Below are 16,989 nucleotides of genomic sequence, written 5' to 3'. Positions count from 1 at the left end.
GAAAACTACTCTCGTGCATATCAGGACGTGGTGATGACATTGTCCTGGCACAGACTAACAACAACTATTAAACATGCTTCACTTGACATGTATTCTATATGAGATGTGCTGACACTGCCAGATAAGTAAAAAAGGTATTAGAAATGGCCTTTATTTTTGTTCGGGACAACTCTTAAAAGCAGCGTATGTGTAGTTCTTGTGTAAACTTAGACGTCGTTAAGTGCACTCATGATTACGACTTTGTTTCACAAGAATGGGTGTCTCAACAAAAAATAAAAACGCGAACGATCGGACCGGTTCATTCTGAACGTGCCCCAATCGGAACTCTGACGTCACTGCGTTCCTGAGCATGCCTACAAAGGCCAAAAATAAACAAAGACCGAGGGAGGGCGATAACAAACTGTGCTGCGTTCGATTAAGCTGCCTAATTATTAAACATTTGGCAGGCTGTTTATGACACCGACGTCCAGTCGACCATGGAAAACACATTTTCTATGCGAGTGAGCGTGTTTTCCGACCAGGGAGGCAGGAAATATATGGAAGACGTAACCGAGGTCGTGGTGGAGCCTGAGCCGGTTGAAGAAGACTTGCATTCAGCGGAACACGGCGAGGCTGGAGAGGACAATGCTAACGCGGACCGCGCTCCAGCGACCGGGTCTCCCTACAGCAGCCTGGACACCCCTGTCCGCGGAGCCCAGTCTGCACCTGACTGCGAAAGCGAAACGTTGACCCGGGATGATGGAAGTTGCGCGGCCCCGGACGGCGTGGCCCCACATTCCCGCCGATCCGTCGCGTTTTTCGCAGTGTTCGATGGCCACGGAGGCCCGGACGCGGCGCAGTTTGCGCGGGACTACTTGTGGGATTTTATAAAGAAACAAAGAGGCTTCTGGTCCAAGGACGACGACGAAGTATGCGCAGCTATCCGAAAGGGGTTCGTCGCTTGCCACCATGCGATGTGGAAAAAGCTACGTGAGTTGATTTGCACATTTTTTACTATTAACTTTCCGTTTTATATTGCACGCATGTGGTCCTGGCTGACCACTGTATTGTCGTGCGATAACGCGCGTTGCATTTTAAATGTGGGCGCCGGGTGGATGATTAAATCTCCCGCGAGTCTCTGGTTTGCGGACGTTCCCTGTGTTTGTGGCTTTTTGTAGGCAATAAATGATTCCGTCTGTTTTGATGTTCGTAATTGGCCTGTTTCGTGTTAATTGTGTGTTTAGTAATGTGTAGCGATTTCACATTGCCAACACGTTTTATACGCGCTTTCACCTACGTTGGTGAAATCTTGGCCGAAACCTTTTGTTTTCTTTTCCTCGGTGGTTTAAAAAGTCAACGTGAGCGCCACGGAATTTTGAGTGACCGTTATGTCAGCCAATCAAATTCGGATATGCGGCGTTTGACCTGCTCCTGCAACCAATCGGAGGTCCGCCACGACCCGCCGCGCCCACCCACTCGGAATTGTCCGGAATGTTTTCGTGGGGTTGAGTAAAACGCGTCCGGATGCGCTGGAAGCATGCAACCGGGGACTATGCCATTGTCGAGCTGAGAGTGTACTCTGTTTAAATATAAGATTGTGAAAGTATGATGTACCATTACCCTGCGCTTACCCCACGTATTATTGTTATCTATAAACATCTGTCTAATCTGATGATATTGTCAACATCACTGTTAAGACATCTAGAACACCACCATTGTACTTGTGTGGAGTGTTTTATTTGTACACTGCTCCAAAAAATTAAGGGAACACAAGAATAAGACATCCTAGATATGAATGAATGAAAGATTATTATTAAATACGTTGTTCTTTACATAGTGGAATGTGCTGACAACATCACACAAAATCACTCAATGGAAATCAAATTGATCAACCCATGGAGGTCTGGATTTGGTGTCACAATCAATCACAAATTTGGTGTCAGACACATTTGTGGCCTGCTGGAGGTCATTTTGCAGGGCTCTGGCAGTGCTCCTTCTGTTCCTCCTTACACAAAGGCGGAGGTAGCGGTCCTGTTGCCAGGTTGTTGCCCTCCTACGTCCTCCTCCACGTCTCCTGCTGTACTGGCCTGTCTCCTGGTAGCGCCTCTTTGCTCTGGACACTACACTGACAGACACAGCTCGCACTGCCATCCTGGATGAGCTGCTCTACCTGAGCCGCTTGTGTGGGTTGTAGACTCCGTCTCATGCTACCACTAGAGTGAAAACACCGCCAGCATTCAAAAGTGACCAAAACATCAGCCAGAAACATAGAAACTGAGAAGTGGTCTGTGGTCACCTGCAGAACCACGCCTTTATTAGGGACGTCTTGGAGTTACATCGTGTTCCCATTTGTTTTTTTTGAGAAGTGCATTTTACTATGACCAGTGATCCAGCCAATCATGGACCCATACACAGAATTCTTGTATTAAATATTCCATGTAAAGGGCTCAGTGTCCATATTTCTGTCCTGAAACATGCTGCTCTCTCTGAATTTATAGCTGAATGGCCTAAGACCCTCACAGGGCTCCCCAGCACGTCTGGCACTACAGCAAGTGTGGTTGTGATAAGAGGGGATCGCATGTATGTTGCCCATGTTGGGGACTCCGCCGTGGTACTGGGGGTGCAGGATGAGCCTTCAGACCAGTTCATTCGGGCCGTGGAGGTCACACAAGACCACAAGCCGGAACTTCCCAAAGAAAGAGAGCGCATTGAAGGGCTTGGTGGAAGGCGAGTATGGTTAGAGGTTCTAGTTGGTCAAGTATCATGCTTTTAGGCCTCAGCTGACATAAGTTTTCCTTTTTTTAATCAGTGTAATTAAGAAGTCCGGGGTCAATCGTGTTGTGTGGAAAAGGCCCCGCCTCACTCACAACGGTCCCGTTCGGAGGAGCACTGTCATCGACCAAATACCATTCCTTGCTGTGGCTCGGGCTTTAGGTGAGAAACAAAATATACCTTTGGATGTAGTACGTGCGTGTGTGTGCGTGTTTGAGTTGACGTTTATTTTTGCTTTTTGTTCTGCAGGGGATCTGTGGAGCTATGACTTCTACAGTGGAGAGTTTGTGGTTTCGCCTGAGCCTGATACGACAGTAGTACACCTAGACCTCACGCAGCACCGCTATATAATTCTGGGTAGTGATGGTTTATGGAACATGGTACCCCCACAAGACGCTGTGTCTATGTGCCAAGACAATGATGAGGCCATGGTGAGTCCTGCACACACTGAAGATCCTTCCTTCTTAAATGTTATTCTGGTCCCCTTCAATTTGTAAAGATTTTCTTTGAAAATCTCTCAACAGGCAAAGTGTGGGGTCTCTAGTGCCCGGCAGTTAGTGAGTCATGCATTGCTACGATGGCGCCAGCGGATGCTCCGGGCAGACAACACGAGTGCTATAGTCATCTCGCTGCAATCCCCAGAGGCTTCGCAGGAGCTTCATCAAGAGGAGGTGTTGTTGAACCTCGCTGATGGAGCTCACTGTGGCACCATTGATGAATCCCGCTCTGAGACGCCCCTCATCAAGGTTAGTGAGACATAGTTACATTTGACTTCATCTGCTATAGTAATTAAATTGGCAGTGAATCATTAAATTGACTTTACCTGAGTATGTAGTGTTTCATGGTAGGGGTGGGCATTATATTGAATATACTCAATGTATCACGATTTGTTCCACATGTGATGTAGTAAATGACTATATCGAGAACATGAGCATAAATCCTTTCAGTGTAGTTATACAGACAGCATGTAGTTCGCTTCCCTGCCCACCTTGTTTACAAAATCAACCCCATACAACAAAAAGTGCAAACTAGAGGTCACAAATGCATTAACTTATATATATATAGTATAGCGGATAACTTTGGTTAAAACCATTATATTGGTGTCATTTTATGCACTAAATTGCTGAATTTGTGATTTAGATGAAATTTCAATATATAATTTCTAGGCTCTAGTTCATGCCAGAAAAAGGTGTATTATTATTATTATTCTATATTTTGTCTTTTCATGGCCAATACAATGTCAGGATTCTATTTTTATTTTATTTATTTTTAAGTGGCAAATCTGCAGACACCTGAAGGTCTCAGAACTGCGTCATTATGAAAGGGATGACCACTTTTTGGTTCATCTCGTTGCAGGTGCCCAATGCAGATGTGCCTTTGGATGTATGCGATCTAACTCCAGCTTTGGAACGGCAAAATGCCCTGTGCGGTGCCAGTTTGTGTGCCCTGACCGATTCCCTATCAGAAGATCTGTCCTGTGATGATTTTACAGACAAGTCCTTCAGCATGTTTACTAATAGAACCGTTTCTGGTAAACGAGTGCTAGAGGTGTCCTCGCTGCCTCCTGGAAAAAGGCCTCGACGCAGCATTCCTAATTCACCAAGCAGTCTCCCATCTACATATGCAGCACGCAGAAATAGTGACCATTCCTCCGGGAAACGGAGCAGGAAGAACCAGAAACAGATTCTTCTCCAGCAACACAGGAAAACTACAGTATGTGTATGCTGAATGGGAACATGTATTTTAATTGATGGTTCCATTCAGTCATGTACTACTAGACCACCATCAAGAACTATACTGTGGGACATTACATTAATGCAGGTCATCGTTTTTTTTTTGTTTTTTTTTTCTTCCACTGTGGCACAAATCAACATTAAGTGAACTTGTTGTTTTTATTCTATTTAAATTAAGAATTGAAGGTTTTTTTTTTAGAATTTGCTTTTCTGTAAATCCTGTTATTTACAGATTTGTATATGTTTTTGTCTTTAACATTGTTTGTGCCCTGCAATTCCGAACTCCAGTTGATTAAGCATTACTTTGCCCAGATGTAAATACTCCAAAGATGGCATTGATTTATGGGCACCATGTCATGTTTAACATTGAGTCAAGCAATATATTTTTATACATTGTCTTATGTTACAAAAATAAGCGGGTACTCCATTTTAATTTTTGTATTTGCACCACACCTGTGTACAATGTGTTAGTGTATATGACTGTCCAAATGAAGATTTTTTTTTTTTTTTTTATATATATATAAATAACACAACTAATGCTACACAACATTTATTTCTTCTTTATTTCCTTAAATCTGTATTGTTGGAAAACTATTGTTTTTTTTTTTTCTCCAAACAGTTGGTGTTTATAAAGATTTCAGTTTTGAAATGCAAGGATAAATTACACTATTTAAGTCTACAACTACTTGGTTCACTATTGGACGAACTGTAAGTCAATCTCATGTTCTTTCTCTCCTGTCTCACAGCGTGAGATTAGTATTCATCCTAAATGGAAGGTGCTGCTACAATGAAATTGAAACAAATAAAAATTTGACTTCAAATCTGCAAGTCTCATGTTTAAGTAGGGGAAAAGAGCACATGTGTTTGTTGCATTGACCTGTTAATCTGAAGCGACTGAGTGTCTGACCACAGGGCAGGGTTGCCAAGAGGAAAATTAGGACAGGAGAGAAATGATTCAATACCCAGTAAGTAAGGCAGGGCACTCTACCCTTGTAATAGGGCTGTAATGATACAGAGTGTTTAATTACACAAACTGGGCAGTGTAATACCTAGGGAGAGGCTCCTGTCTCCAGATGATCTAGACCTCAATTTGTGTTGTAGCAAATGCTTAAAAACATCAGCCAACCATACTGTGCTGTAAAATGACTCCATTTTGATATACGTAAATTAACAAATGTTTGCAATATGTTTGCACAGTATACTGGTGTTTACCTATATTGTCTTTATTCACACATAAATAGCATACCACCACTAATAAACAATATAGTAATGTGATATTTCAGGACAGCTGACTGTTGCAGGCATCAAACTCAAAATGAGTTGCAAGGATTTGTGAGTGACAAAATTTCACAAAGTCCTTCTTTGCCATGAAAATTAACTTAATCCAAAAAACTATTTTCTTTCAGCCCTACTTCAAAAAGACCCGGTGAGATCATTTCAGCAATCCTGTTGTGAACACGGGTGAATGAACAAGGCTGGAGATCATTCGGCCATGCTGATTGAGTTAGAAAAGCAAACTGCCTGCTTTAAAAGGAGGGTGATGCTTGAAATCATTGTTCTTCCTGTTAACCATGGTTAGCTGCAGTCATCATGGATGTGCAGTCATCATTGCATTGCATAAAAAGGGCTTCACAGGCAAAGATGTTACTGCTACTAAGATTGCAGCTAAATAAACCATTGATCGGATCATCAAACTTCAAGAAGAGAGATTCAAGTGTTGTGAAAAAGGCTTCAGGGTGTTCAAGAAAGTCCAGGAAGATCCAGCACCATGCCATTAATCCAAATTGGCTCGGGGAACAAAACATTGAAATTTTGGGTCCATGGCCAGGAAACTCCCCGGACCTTAATCCAATAAAGAACTTGTGGTCAATCCTCAAGAGGTGGGAGGACAAACAAAAACCCACAAAATCTGACAAACTCCAAGCACTGATTATGAAGGAATGGCTCGCCATCAGTCAGGATTTGGCTCAGAAGTTGCAAATTGCAGGGGTCTTCAAAAAAGGGCCAACTCTGCAAATACTGACTGATAAAATTGATGTAATTGTCAATAATAGCCTTTGAAACTTACAAAATGCTTGTAATTATACTTCAATATAACACACAAACAACTGACCAAAAAGATCTAAAGACACCAAAGCAGCAAACTTTGTGAAAGCCAGCATTTGTGTAATTCTCAAAACTTTTGGCCACGACTGTAGTTTGAAAAAGATTTGCAAATCATTATATTCTGTTTTTTTTTTTTACATTTTACACAGTCCCAACCACATTGGAATTGGGGTTGTACATTTATACAACCATTTAGTGTGGATAAAATCTGAAGACTATAAGGTTTAGTATTGTATTGTTTTATTGCAAACGTTTATGTGAACAGATATTTACATTTTAATTTAAATGGGGAAATACAGATGGTCATTTAACTACAGGACGTGCAGGACGATTTGGCTGATTGGGTCCAATGTATTTCAAAGGGGCGTATTTAGGTTTTTCTATAATATCCATACCAAGGTATGGCTGCAAGGCACCGGGTACACGCACAGTCCCGTCCTAAACAAAGAGATAGAAACAGAGATTTGGAAGAAAACAATGCAAATGGAAATGACGAGTAACAGTTGAGTGACAAGGGAAAAACTTGAATGAATGATCAGAGAAATAAATCTGGGTATTAGTTCTGACAAAGTGGATTTTGCAGAAAAGAAAATTAATCAAGAATGCATGTACGTCATTAATACAGTAATAATAACACTGATTACATTACCTTATTCTGGTGTGTCTCCAAAATTGCAATGATGGTGCGGGGAATAGCACAGGCAGTGGCATTTACCTGACATTTGGACAATTTGATAAAACCATTTATCTCTACATGAAAAAGCTGATAATCATTCAATCATGTTTCACAATTAACACCCCCCTGACTTTTCTAATATTCTGTGTATTCAAGCTGGAACTACAGTCTACAGCCACCACTCACCGTGTGTGCATAGCAAAGACCACCTCCCTCCTTCTCATACAGGATGTTGAGTCTGCGGCTTTGGTAGTCTGTGCAGTTGGAGGCACTGGAGAGCTAAAGGAGTCAGAATTTTAATCAAAAATAAATTTCAATAACAGGAAGGAGCATGGACTTCAAAAAAGTGCTGACCTCCCCATAGCTGCCTCGTCCAGGCATCCATGCTTCAATATCATACTTTCTGAAGGCTGGCAGGCCAAGCTCTTGCGTAGGCATGTCCAACACCCTGATTTGAGCAAAAAAAAAATCTCAATTTCATAGGAACGCAAGAACACTAATATCAAGCAAATGCATGAGTATTCAAATTGTATTTATATGCTTTTTTCAACCTGTAATGAAGCTCGAGAGCAGAGAAAATCTCTTTTTGTATTGAGACAAATTCTTCAAGTAGCTGCGAGCTTTCGTCTCCACTTTCATTTGCTGTAACGCCAAACATCTCCACCTGCAGAGGGTTCATTATAGCTAATCATAGTACAGCATTTCTAAGCAAACCCTATGCAATTTTTATTTTTTTTATAGTGCACCCTGTACTGTAAATGCTTCTTCACCTTGTTAAAGTGATGCACCCTGTAGAGCCCCCAGGGCTCTCGGCCAGTATCAGTCTCTGCCCTGTAACATGTGCTGCTGCACACTGTTCTGCAATGTGAACCACAGCATGCACACGCAGATACATTTATGCAATACTCGGTAACAATATTGATGCAATAACCCAGCCATGTAATGTTTATGCTAATAAAGTAATCTGTATCATTTACATTTTACATTTACGGCATTTATCAGACGCCCTTTTCAAGAGCAACTTACAATCAGTAGTTACAGGGACAGTCCCCCCCTGGAGTAATTTAGGGTTAAGTGTCTTGCTCAGGGACACAATGGTAGTAAGTGGGATTTGAACCTGGATCTTCTGGTTCATAGGCAAGTGTGTTACCCACTAGGCTGCTACCACCCTATATATCAGCGGAAACACACTACTAAGGCTCAAACGTGTCAATTCGAATAATACAAAAACAATGTGACACACGCTAAACAGATCATGAGGGTTGGAGCTCCACCTTGATGAAAAAAACTCATATTTTTAAATACCTTACAGGGAGGTCTCTGCAGTTAACAGCATGATCCATGAAGTAACCTGTAAAGCAGAAGTAGTTATTGCAGCATAACACTGGGATTCATTAACAAGTTCTTAGATTTTCTAATCCTGACATTTGTAGGGCTCATGAATTTTATCTAATGAACATAAATAATACATCTCACCAGATCTCACCTGCTATGCCAACCTCTCCCGTGCCTGCCAGGTTGAGATCAGAAAAACGTGAGGGGTCCAGAGAGTAAATCTGTGACTTATGAGCATGAGGCTGCATTCCACAGCCCTCCTGAGAAAGTGTGACAGACAGGGGTGTTGGTAGATGCTGAGATATAATTGCAGGTTAGTAAATTCACATGGCGCTCTACTCACAAATACTGCTCCCTTCAGCATGTCGGGTACAACCATAAGAATAAATCCCTGAAAGAAAAATATGAACGTTATGGGTTTTAATACACATTAATGCTCCAGAAAGAGCGTTTCCAACTGCAGGTCTTACCCGCCGCTGCAGCAGGTCCAAAGCAAAGTTCTGCAGAGCAATCTGGAGTCTGGCCCCAGCCCCCCTAAGATAGTATGACCTATGACCTGAAACATGAGCCAGACGTCTGGAAAAGACAAAAACACAATTACATGATAAAATATACAAATCCAAACGCATGTTAATAGACCATGAAAACGTGTTATGTTTCATTACTTTAAAATGTACTGTATCAAATTAAGAAACGATCTGACCTCTGACGAATCATGTCCAGTCCCTCCCCAATTTCCAAATGACCTTTGGCTTTGAAATCAAACTCTATGAATGGAAAACACAAGAATGTTTTTCATCTACGTCTTTGGGTTCCCAATCTGATTGAGCATTAAAAGGTCACCTCGCTTTTGTCCAACCATCTCCACCACGCTTGCTTGGCTCTCATCTCCTACTGGCTGAAAATAGTGATGACCGTCAGCACAAATAGTACCAGTTATTTGTATAAACAGATGGGTCCAAATGAGGGGTTTGCGTTTAAATTAATAAATTGAATTACTGAATTGAAGATCTGAATTTTTATATCAGTGACAAACACATTAAAAATGTTAAAAGGCTTTCACTAAAATGTCTTCAACTACACTTTAATCAGTTGTTGGGGTACCGAGTGGTTTAACGTTTTTGGTGACATTGGGACAAATCCAATGTAATCAGTGTATCATTTGTAATTCTATTTGCACATTTAATGCAAAAGCATTTGTATGGAGTCCAACTCCTTCACAAGGAACATAACTATATTTCCATATTGCAGTTCATCCAGCGACATGCACTAACTCACCACATTGGGGTGTGTTCGGTTGGGCAATCTCAGCGCTTGTCTGTAATGCTCCTCTTCCAGCTCGAGTTCTCGGGGATACAACTGGCTCAGTCTCAGCCTGATATCCCTTCCTTCCTGTTTGGCTCTCCTGAACTCCTCCAGCTGAGATAAGAGAGGTTGCAAGAGCTGAGGCATTCCATACTATATTATTCATGGATAATAATTTCAGACTTAAATGGACATACACACAGAGTCTGAAACTCACATTTGACAAGGTCTTCTTGTCATGCTGGTCCTGGGGGTAAAATAACCATGCCATTGATTGTTTATGTGCAGAACATACAGTATATTCCTTTGTTACTCCACTAAGTTAAACTACAGTGGATGGTTAGATATACAGTAAATATTTTATATCCATACACGCATAATACAAAGCCATGATGTCATGATGGACCATGAGAACTGACCACAAGTTCTTTAACCCTGGCACTGATCTTGTGCTTCTGGTCTTCCAGACTAGTGATGTCCTGACGAAGCTCCTGCAGCTTCTGCCACACTAATACCTGCACATCACAAATCATTTCTTGACACAGCATCATCTCGCAGACAACAAATATCTGTCATTACTCCACTAGCAGCCGTAGCTTATTTATTTGTAAGGAAGGAGATCAGGAAGCTCTATTCTGTAGCTCCTGGTAAGTGGAAAACACTGAGAGAAAATATTCAGATCCATTAGTCAGTCAGACATTTGTATGACCTTAAATGTCCAAGTACGGGCACACCACAAGATTTCGTGTTGACTGATTTGACAACGAGTTTCACCGCAGCCGGATTAGAGAGAGCGGTTCTCCAACATGACCCACCAACCACCCAGATTTCTGACTAATGGCTCTGAAGTTTAGAGAGGGTGGTTCTCCAACACGTCCCCACTACCCACCAACCACCCGGATTTCTGTCACGCTCCTTTGACCAACACGCAGCCTCGGACATATGTCCTCACTGATTCGTGAGGGCGTCATTGAGAGCCTTTCTTACAATGTCCGAGACGTCAGCTCCCCGAAGATCGCCCTTCCGGTTCTCCAGTTCTGCGACAACGACGTCAGTCTCCCCGCACACCCTTGCCATGTCAAGTTCAGCCTTGTCGCTGTAGCCCTCCCGGAAATGTTCGTACAAGCTGCTCCGTGTACCTCGGGACGCGCATCTATCAGACAGCAATTTCGCCCCGCGCCTCGAATTAACGCCGCGTCTAAGCGACGCTTTAAGCGCGGAGGATAAACCCAGTAAGGTAAGCATGCCTATGGAGGTCGCCATGTTGACGGTAAAGACTAGAATGAATTGCGCCCTCTGGCGGCACAGAACCAAATGGCCGGTTGGACATGATAAAAGGGTCCTTTTCAATGGAGTGAAAATGCGATAAACGAATGCATTTTTAATTAAGAGATAAGTAATTGCACAGATACAGGAACTAATTCAATATTGACAAATATAATTAGTCATATTATGCCGTATGTAATAAATTACAATTATATAAAAATCCTGATATATATAGATATAGATATTATATACACACACAAACACATAGAACCCCCCCCCATCCCGCACCTATGGTCCAGGAGGACGATATTTCTTCTGATAGGAAGGTTGGGATGACAATAAAGCTTTACGTCCTTACTTATTTGTTTAAATGAACTTTTGGAGAAAAAGTGACGTGTTTGGGTTTGACGTCACATCCGCCTATTCAAGATCATTTACCACAAGAATAAGATCTTGTATTCACGAACCTTGTTAAAGCATTGAATGAGAGCATTAATGTGTCATTATGAAGACAAAGTGGTGCTAATGACAACTGGCTTCACCACAAATATACTGAATCAGTAATTAACGTGTCGCCATTTTAATTGCCCCAGAACAAATACATAATTCTCAGATTACTACATAAGTACTTGACTTTCGGCAAATCAGCAAAAGGTCTGCGCTCAAAACACACCTTCACCATTTGCCGAATTGTCTGTAGGCGTAAAGATTAACTGTGGACTAAAACGACTTAAAACACGCTGACATGCAGTCGGAAAAACTGCGATGCCGTCAAGGTAATGGTCAGGAAAAGTTAAAGGAGATATTGTCACCATTTATTGATTATGTTAAATCATCCAGTTTAAGTCCAGCATAGGCATGTAATTCCCTAATGCACATACAAAGTAAAACAGTGCAACACTGAGAGGAGACTGCTTCTCCTTGCCCCGTTTTTTTATTTTATTTTGAAAATTGAAAATCACAAATAAAACATTAAAATCACAAATAAAACGTTGAAATAAAACCACGCTGACATGGCAGAGGCGCGCCAGAGTCGCCGCTCTCGCTGCGTGCCCGTCTGCCGCCGAACGGAAGCGGCTCGGTCCGGTTCCGGGTGCGGGCAGCTATGTGTGCGTCCCGTGGAATTAGTTCACCCACACGGGCTTTCTTGCTCCCCGGCAGACGCGGGGCGTGTGTTTCACGTCGGACGGGCAGCGTCGCGGCGTCCGCTGCCATGTTGACCGTGAAGGAATAGCGAACGGTCACGAGTTCGTGGTCCCGCGCTGGGTATAATGTGGCAGGTGTCGGTCGGGGGGAGACCCGAGATCGGCTGAAAAGCTGCCTGCTCTTACGGACGCTCTATGAGCGGACGGCGGGACGGTGATGACCCGGGAGCCGGCGGCCGGAGAAGGCGAGGGTCTCCGCGGGGGACGCGCGGCGAGAGATTTCGGAGGCCTCTGCGGGATTTGGTCTGACCGTCCACGGTGCGCCAACCCACGGACGGCGCTGGCTTTTTAAATAGCCCGGCCCCGATTCCATTTCGGGGTGTCCGCAGCCATTCACGGTAAGGAATGCCATTCTATTTTCAAAGCTCAGGATCTTCTCGGGCGTCCAGTTTCGTGTAATTGTGACAGTCTAATGTGCAGTGTTTGTAGGCAGCGATGGCAATTATTATCTTTTTTCAGGACCCCCTGCTTGAAGGTTTTCATTCCACCTGGCACTGCTGCCAACCTATCAACTTTTAAACTGGTTCACACTATAATGTCCAGGGTATCTTGATAAAGGTGGCGTAGGAATGAAAAACGCCTTCGAGGGGGTCCTGCTGGAAGTGGACTGTTCTTACGAGTTTGTCCAGGCTGCTTGGTAATTAAAACAGCTATGTTATGGAGTATTTTACTACTGAAATGGAGTACACTCATGCTGGCGTGCATCTGTCCAATGCCAGATGAATTCCGTGAAGGCCGGGACAGTTTTGTGGCGTCCACAGCCATGGCAGGATGCAGACAGCGGTGGAGGGGAGCCACTCTCCGACAGCGACTCAGAAGAGGAGGATTTCCCGGATAACAGCTCCACGCCATTAGGAGACTATGTGACACAAGGTCAGATACTCCTGGACAATCAATCTGATCTTTATTGGATTGATCATTTGTTAGTTACTGTTTATCTTTGGGCTACTTCTGAAAACCGCTTTTGCTGTCATCCAGGTTTGAAGCAGTTACTGGATGCGCAGCAGCTGTGTGACGTTACTCTGCTCGTGGAAGAAAAAAAGTTTATGTGTCACAGGTTCAGCTAAATTAATCATCTCTATTAAGAACTTATTCCATCTATCAGTTTTGCATTTGGAGCTATTGTGACCTGTTGCTTTTATAAATGCATAGAGTCCTGTTGGCCGCTGTCAGCCCCTACTTCCGTGCCATGTTCACGAGCCCTTTGGTTGAGTCCCGGCTGACTGAGATCCGACTGGAGGAAGTGACGCCCTCGGTCATGGGGACCGTCATCCAGTTTGTGTACACTGGGGAGGCGGGGCTCAGCCTGGACACGGCAGAGGACCTGTTTGTTGTGGCCCATCGTCTTCAAGTGGTGCCTCTGCAGGACTTGTGTTCTAGGTAAACTTTGACCAAGACTGATGTCTCATACTTTTGTGAGGTGTTGGACTTACATCTGTAGACGCATGTTAAATTTAAATGTCGTTCCCTTTTTAGCCCCAATTATAAATCATTACGACTCTTTTTGCAGGTTTCTCTTTGAGCACTTGTCTGTGGAGAACTGTCTGGGCATGTATTCTCTGGCCCGCTCACACCACGACCAGCTACTTTTGCGAGCTTCTCTGAGGCTGGTGGCTCAGCATTTCCCTCGTGTTTCCCGCCAGCGAGATTTCCTCCTTCTGGACCCAGGTACCCTGGGTAGCTTGTTGGAGTCAGATCGACTTGGAGTGGATTCTGAGGTGGAGGTTTATGATGCAGCTCGACGCTGGGCTGAACACCAGCCGTCTGAGCGATACAACCACATGCCCTTCCTGCTACGCCATCTTCGTCCTGGCCTGCTCGCACCAGAAGAGAGCCTTCGGCTGGTCCAGGAACTGGGGCCACAGGCAGGTGTGGAGACAATGGGTGGGCCATTGCGTCCACGGGAGGGTATGTATGAGAAGAAGATTGTGTGTGTGGACCTGAAGCCACGTGAGGATGAGGAGTTACATGAATCTGACTTCACTGTAGACTGTTTTGACCCACGGACTGGCAAATGGGAGAAGCTGGCAGCGCTGGCTTCACTGCTGTGCCCTGGGTGTACAGCTGTGGGTGGGAGGCTCTTTGTAGTAGGGGGCATCCAGCGTTCTGGTCAGGTGTCCTCATCGGTGCACGAGTATGATATCATGCTGGACTGCTGGCACTCACGCCCTCCACTGTCACAGCCCAGAGCCATGCTGGGACTGCTAGGGTGTGGGAACTCTCTCTACGCTCTGGGTGGCTGCAACCGTTCAGCCCTTCTTGACAGCTGTGAGATGCTGGACCTGACCACCCTTTGCTGGTCGTCTGGACCCCAGCTGCCTCTACCCCTGCGCTCATTTGCCTGTGCCACCCTGCGGGGGCGACTATACCTTCTAGGAGGAGCCACACTCGAGCAGAATCGGGCTGTGGTGCATTCAGGTGTTCTCATCTACCATACTGTCACTGGTGTCTGGAGCCGTGTGGCCCTGGACTCTGGTGCCACCTGCTTGGCAGGAGGAGTGGCAGTACGGGGTGGAGTTTGTGCAGTTGGTGGCTACATGCGGGATGCCGCTAAGTTTCTAGATGGGAACTACACCCAGTTGGATCCACTGGATGCCACAGGGAGGGTGCTGTTTTTTCGAGAGGGTCGGGGGTCAGCGACTGAAAAGGAGCTGACTACAGGAATAGACCGTGGAGGAGGGGGTGGGAGTGATCGTGCACCTAGTCCTGTCGTGTTTCCCGGCCTCCCACGGAGGATTGCAGCAGGGGGTGTGGCTCGGTGGAAGCGACGAATCTATGTCCTGGGAGGCGAGAATGGGTCACGTTTCTATGACAGTGTGTACTGCTGGAAGCCCGGTTGGCGCAGTTGGGTGCAGAGACGAGAAAAGCTGCCAGTGGACACAGGTGGAGTTAGCCAGTTTGGCTGCACAACTCTCAAATTTCCCAAAAAACACATTTTGACTCGACTGAGATCCGTACAGGACAAGCAGCTGACTGATCATAAACTGGAGGAGAGGGTGAAAGCCAAAAGGAATCGACAGAATCAGGAAACATAGTCACAAGTTTTCACATTTCAAGGTCATGTTGGACTAGCAAATATCTTGACTGATAGTCACTAAAAAAAAATAAGGGCAAAAATACATGTTATTTGTAATTTACTGTACTATGTACACCAAATAAAGACTGTGGGCTATTTTCAGCCATTGTAACAAACAGTAACATATAGAAATAATGCAGTTAACATGAATGTAAGTGTCCCGAGAAAACTGTGCCTCACATTATGAGATATGTTGACCACAAATGCAAAATGTGAAAAATGCATTCAGATGTTGACCTGAATAATTTGCCTCTGCAAGCTGTTTTGTAAACTACAAAATGAATGTCTGGTCATAAACATCCATGAAATTAAATTCTTTTTTTCAAAAAATTTTTAAAGCAAATTATTTCCTTGTGGTTACTGTATTTTTGCAATTACTCCATATAAATAAAATTTTAAGCAAAAATTAATTTTCAAAGTAAAGTTAAGTGTAGTGATTGTCACATGTGATACACAGCAGCACAGTACACGGTGCACACAGTGAAATTTGCCCTCTTCATTTAACCCATCACCCTTGGTGAGCAGTGGGCAGCCATGACAGGTGCCCGGGGAGCAGTGTGTGGGGACGGTGCTTTTGCTCAGTGGCACCATGGCAGATCGGGATTCAGAAGGTTGCCGCTTTGAGTCCCAAACCGCCAAGGTGCCACTGAGGTCCCATTGATCAAGGTACCGTCCCCACACACTGCTCTCCGGACACCTGTCATGGCTGCCCTCTGCTCTCTCAGGGTGATGGGTTAAAGGCAGAGGACACATTTTATTGTGTGCACCGTGTGCTGTGACAATGACAATCAATTCACTTTCACTTGCTGTGCCACCAAAAGCCTCAAAAGTTACCAAATTTGTTGAGCCATGATGGAAAGTACATCAGCATTGGTGTGGTAAGATTCTACTTACCACTACTCATTTGATTTGAGGTTATGTTCATATTTTTTGTACTGTGTATTATTTAAGTTTTTTTGTCATAAGATGTTAAAGTACCCGTGGATGATTTTGTGATTTTGTTCTTATGCAGTTACAGGAAAACAGGACAGAGTGCACTTTGTCAGAAAGCAAAAGACAAGAATGAGGCATTGAAGAATAAGATGTAAATGGTAGTAAAACAGTGTAAAGTCAAACTGATCATTTTCACAAGTACTTTGCAAAGAGGGGGAGCTCTTGCTGGTAATAGCCTAGAGAGTAACACTAGTGGGTAACTATGAACCAGAAGACCCAGGTTCAAATCCCACTTACTACCATTGTGTCCTTGAGCAAGACACTTAACCCTGAGTTTCTCCAGGGGGTCTGTCCCTGTAGCTACTGACTGTAAGTCGCTCTGGATAAGGCCGTCTGATAAATTCTGTAAATGTAAATGCTTTATTAATTCTGAGATTTTGTGCAATGAGAGAAAATGAAAACCCAAAGTCATTAGCACAGCAAGAAGCAACAGTTGGCAGTAGTTATAGATGGGATTTGGTAAATCTATACATGCCGCTCCATCACTGCTCATATCTGTTGACATCCATTACACCAGGATCCTGTCATTTCAGGAGTGTCTTG

General features: G+C 44.0%; 3 protein-coding genes across 3 annotated transcripts; 2 read left to right on the top strand and 1 right to left on the bottom strand.

The window, feature by feature from the left end:
• The first annotated feature begins 350 nt into the window (after positions 1 to 350).
• LOC114769305 (protein phosphatase 1D-like) lies at positions 351 to 5,305 on the top strand. Its single transcript, XM_028962197.1, has 6 exons — positions 351 to 969; positions 2,478 to 2,706; positions 2,789 to 2,913; positions 3,001 to 3,182; positions 3,276 to 3,497; positions 4,108 to 5,305. The coding sequence occupies exons 1-6, from the start codon at positions 477 to 479 to the stop codon at positions 4,477 to 4,479; spliced, it is 1,623 nt and encodes a 540-aa protein (XP_028818030.1). The 5' UTR covers positions 351 to 476; the 3' UTR covers positions 4,480 to 5,305.
• A 1,508-nt stretch (positions 5,306 to 6,813) lies between these two features.
• sars2 (seryl-tRNA synthetase 2, mitochondrial) lies at positions 6,814 to 11,207 on the bottom strand. The gene is made up of 16 exons (XM_028961984.1): positions 10,894 to 11,207; positions 10,326 to 10,421; positions 10,124 to 10,153; positions 9,880 to 10,020; positions 9,445 to 9,499; positions 9,305 to 9,368; positions 9,072 to 9,177; positions 8,945 to 8,992; positions 8,753 to 8,861; positions 8,572 to 8,617; positions 8,037 to 8,124; positions 7,818 to 7,930; positions 7,621 to 7,714; positions 7,453 to 7,545; positions 7,240 to 7,305; positions 6,814 to 7,028 (listed from the first exon to the last, which is right to left on the bottom strand). The coding sequence occupies exons 1-16, from the start codon at positions 11,167 to 11,169 to the stop codon at positions 6,894 to 6,896; spliced, it is 1,560 nt and encodes a 519-aa protein (XP_028817817.1). The 5' UTR covers positions 11,170 to 11,207; the 3' UTR covers positions 6,814 to 6,893.
• A 1,043-nt stretch (positions 11,208 to 12,250) lies between these two features.
• On the top strand, positions 12,251 to 15,777 carry LOC114769408 (kelch-like protein 17). Its single transcript, XM_028962392.1, has 5 exons — positions 12,251 to 12,715; positions 13,097 to 13,250; positions 13,356 to 13,434; positions 13,530 to 13,757; positions 13,888 to 15,777. Exons 2-5 carry the CDS (start codon positions 13,097 to 13,099, stop codon positions 15,410 to 15,412), a joined length of 1,986 nt encoding a protein of 661 aa, XP_028818225.1. The 5' UTR covers positions 12,251 to 12,715; the 3' UTR covers positions 15,413 to 15,777.
• The last annotated feature ends 1,212 nt before the right edge of the window (positions 15,778 to 16,989 follow it).

The sequence above is a fragment of the Denticeps clupeoides genome, chromosome 19, assembly GCF_900700375.1.
Source record: "Denticeps clupeoides chromosome 19, fDenClu1.1, whole genome shotgun sequence".
Classification (NCBI taxonomy): domain Eukaryota; kingdom Metazoa; phylum Chordata; class Actinopteri; order Clupeiformes; family Denticipitidae; genus Denticeps; species Denticeps clupeoides.
This window is presented reverse-complemented; position numbering and strand designations above follow the sequence as displayed.

What these genes read in the sequence shown, in the direction of transcription:
- LOC114769305 (XM_028962197.1), top strand. Translation starts at nt 477, where the DNA reads ATGGAAAACACATTTTCTATGCGAGTGAGCGTGTTTTCCGACCAGGGA. An exon ending in AAGACAATGATGAGGCCATG is followed by an intron (nt 3,183 to 3,275) that starts GTGAGTCCTGCA and finishes ATCTCTCAACAG; the next exon opens with GCAAAGTGTGGGGTCTCTAG. An exon ending in CTGAGACGCCCCTCATCAAG is followed by an intron (nt 3,498 to 4,107) that starts GTTAGTGAGACA and finishes ATCTCGTTGCAG; the next exon opens with GTGCCCAATGCAGATGTGCC.
- sars2 (XM_028961984.1), bottom strand. Translation starts at nt 11,169, where the DNA reads ATGGCGACCTCCATAGGCATGCTTACCTTACTGGGTTTATCCTCCGCG. An exon ending in TGGACCTGCTGCAGCGGCGG is followed by an intron (nt 8,993 to 9,071) that starts GTAAGACCTGCA and finishes TTTTTCTTTCAG; the next exon opens with GGATTTATTCTTATGGTTGT. An exon ending in GACGAGGCAGCTATGGGGAG is followed by an intron (nt 7,546 to 7,620) that starts GTCAGCACTTTT and finishes TGACTCCTTTAG; the next exon opens with CTCTCCAGTGCCTCCAACTG.
- LOC114769408 (XM_028962392.1), top strand. Translation starts at nt 13,097, where the DNA reads ATGAATTCCGTGAAGGCCGGGACAGTTTTGTGGCGTCCACAGCCATGG. An exon ending in AAAAAGTTTATGTGTCACAG is followed by an intron (nt 13,435 to 13,529) that starts GTTCAGCTAAAT and finishes ATAAATGCATAG; the next exon opens with AGTCCTGTTGGCCGCTGTCA. An exon ending in CTGCAGGACTTGTGTTCTAG is followed by an intron (nt 13,758 to 13,887) that starts GTAAACTTTGAC and finishes CTCTTTTTGCAG; the next exon opens with GTTTCTCTTTGAGCACTTGT.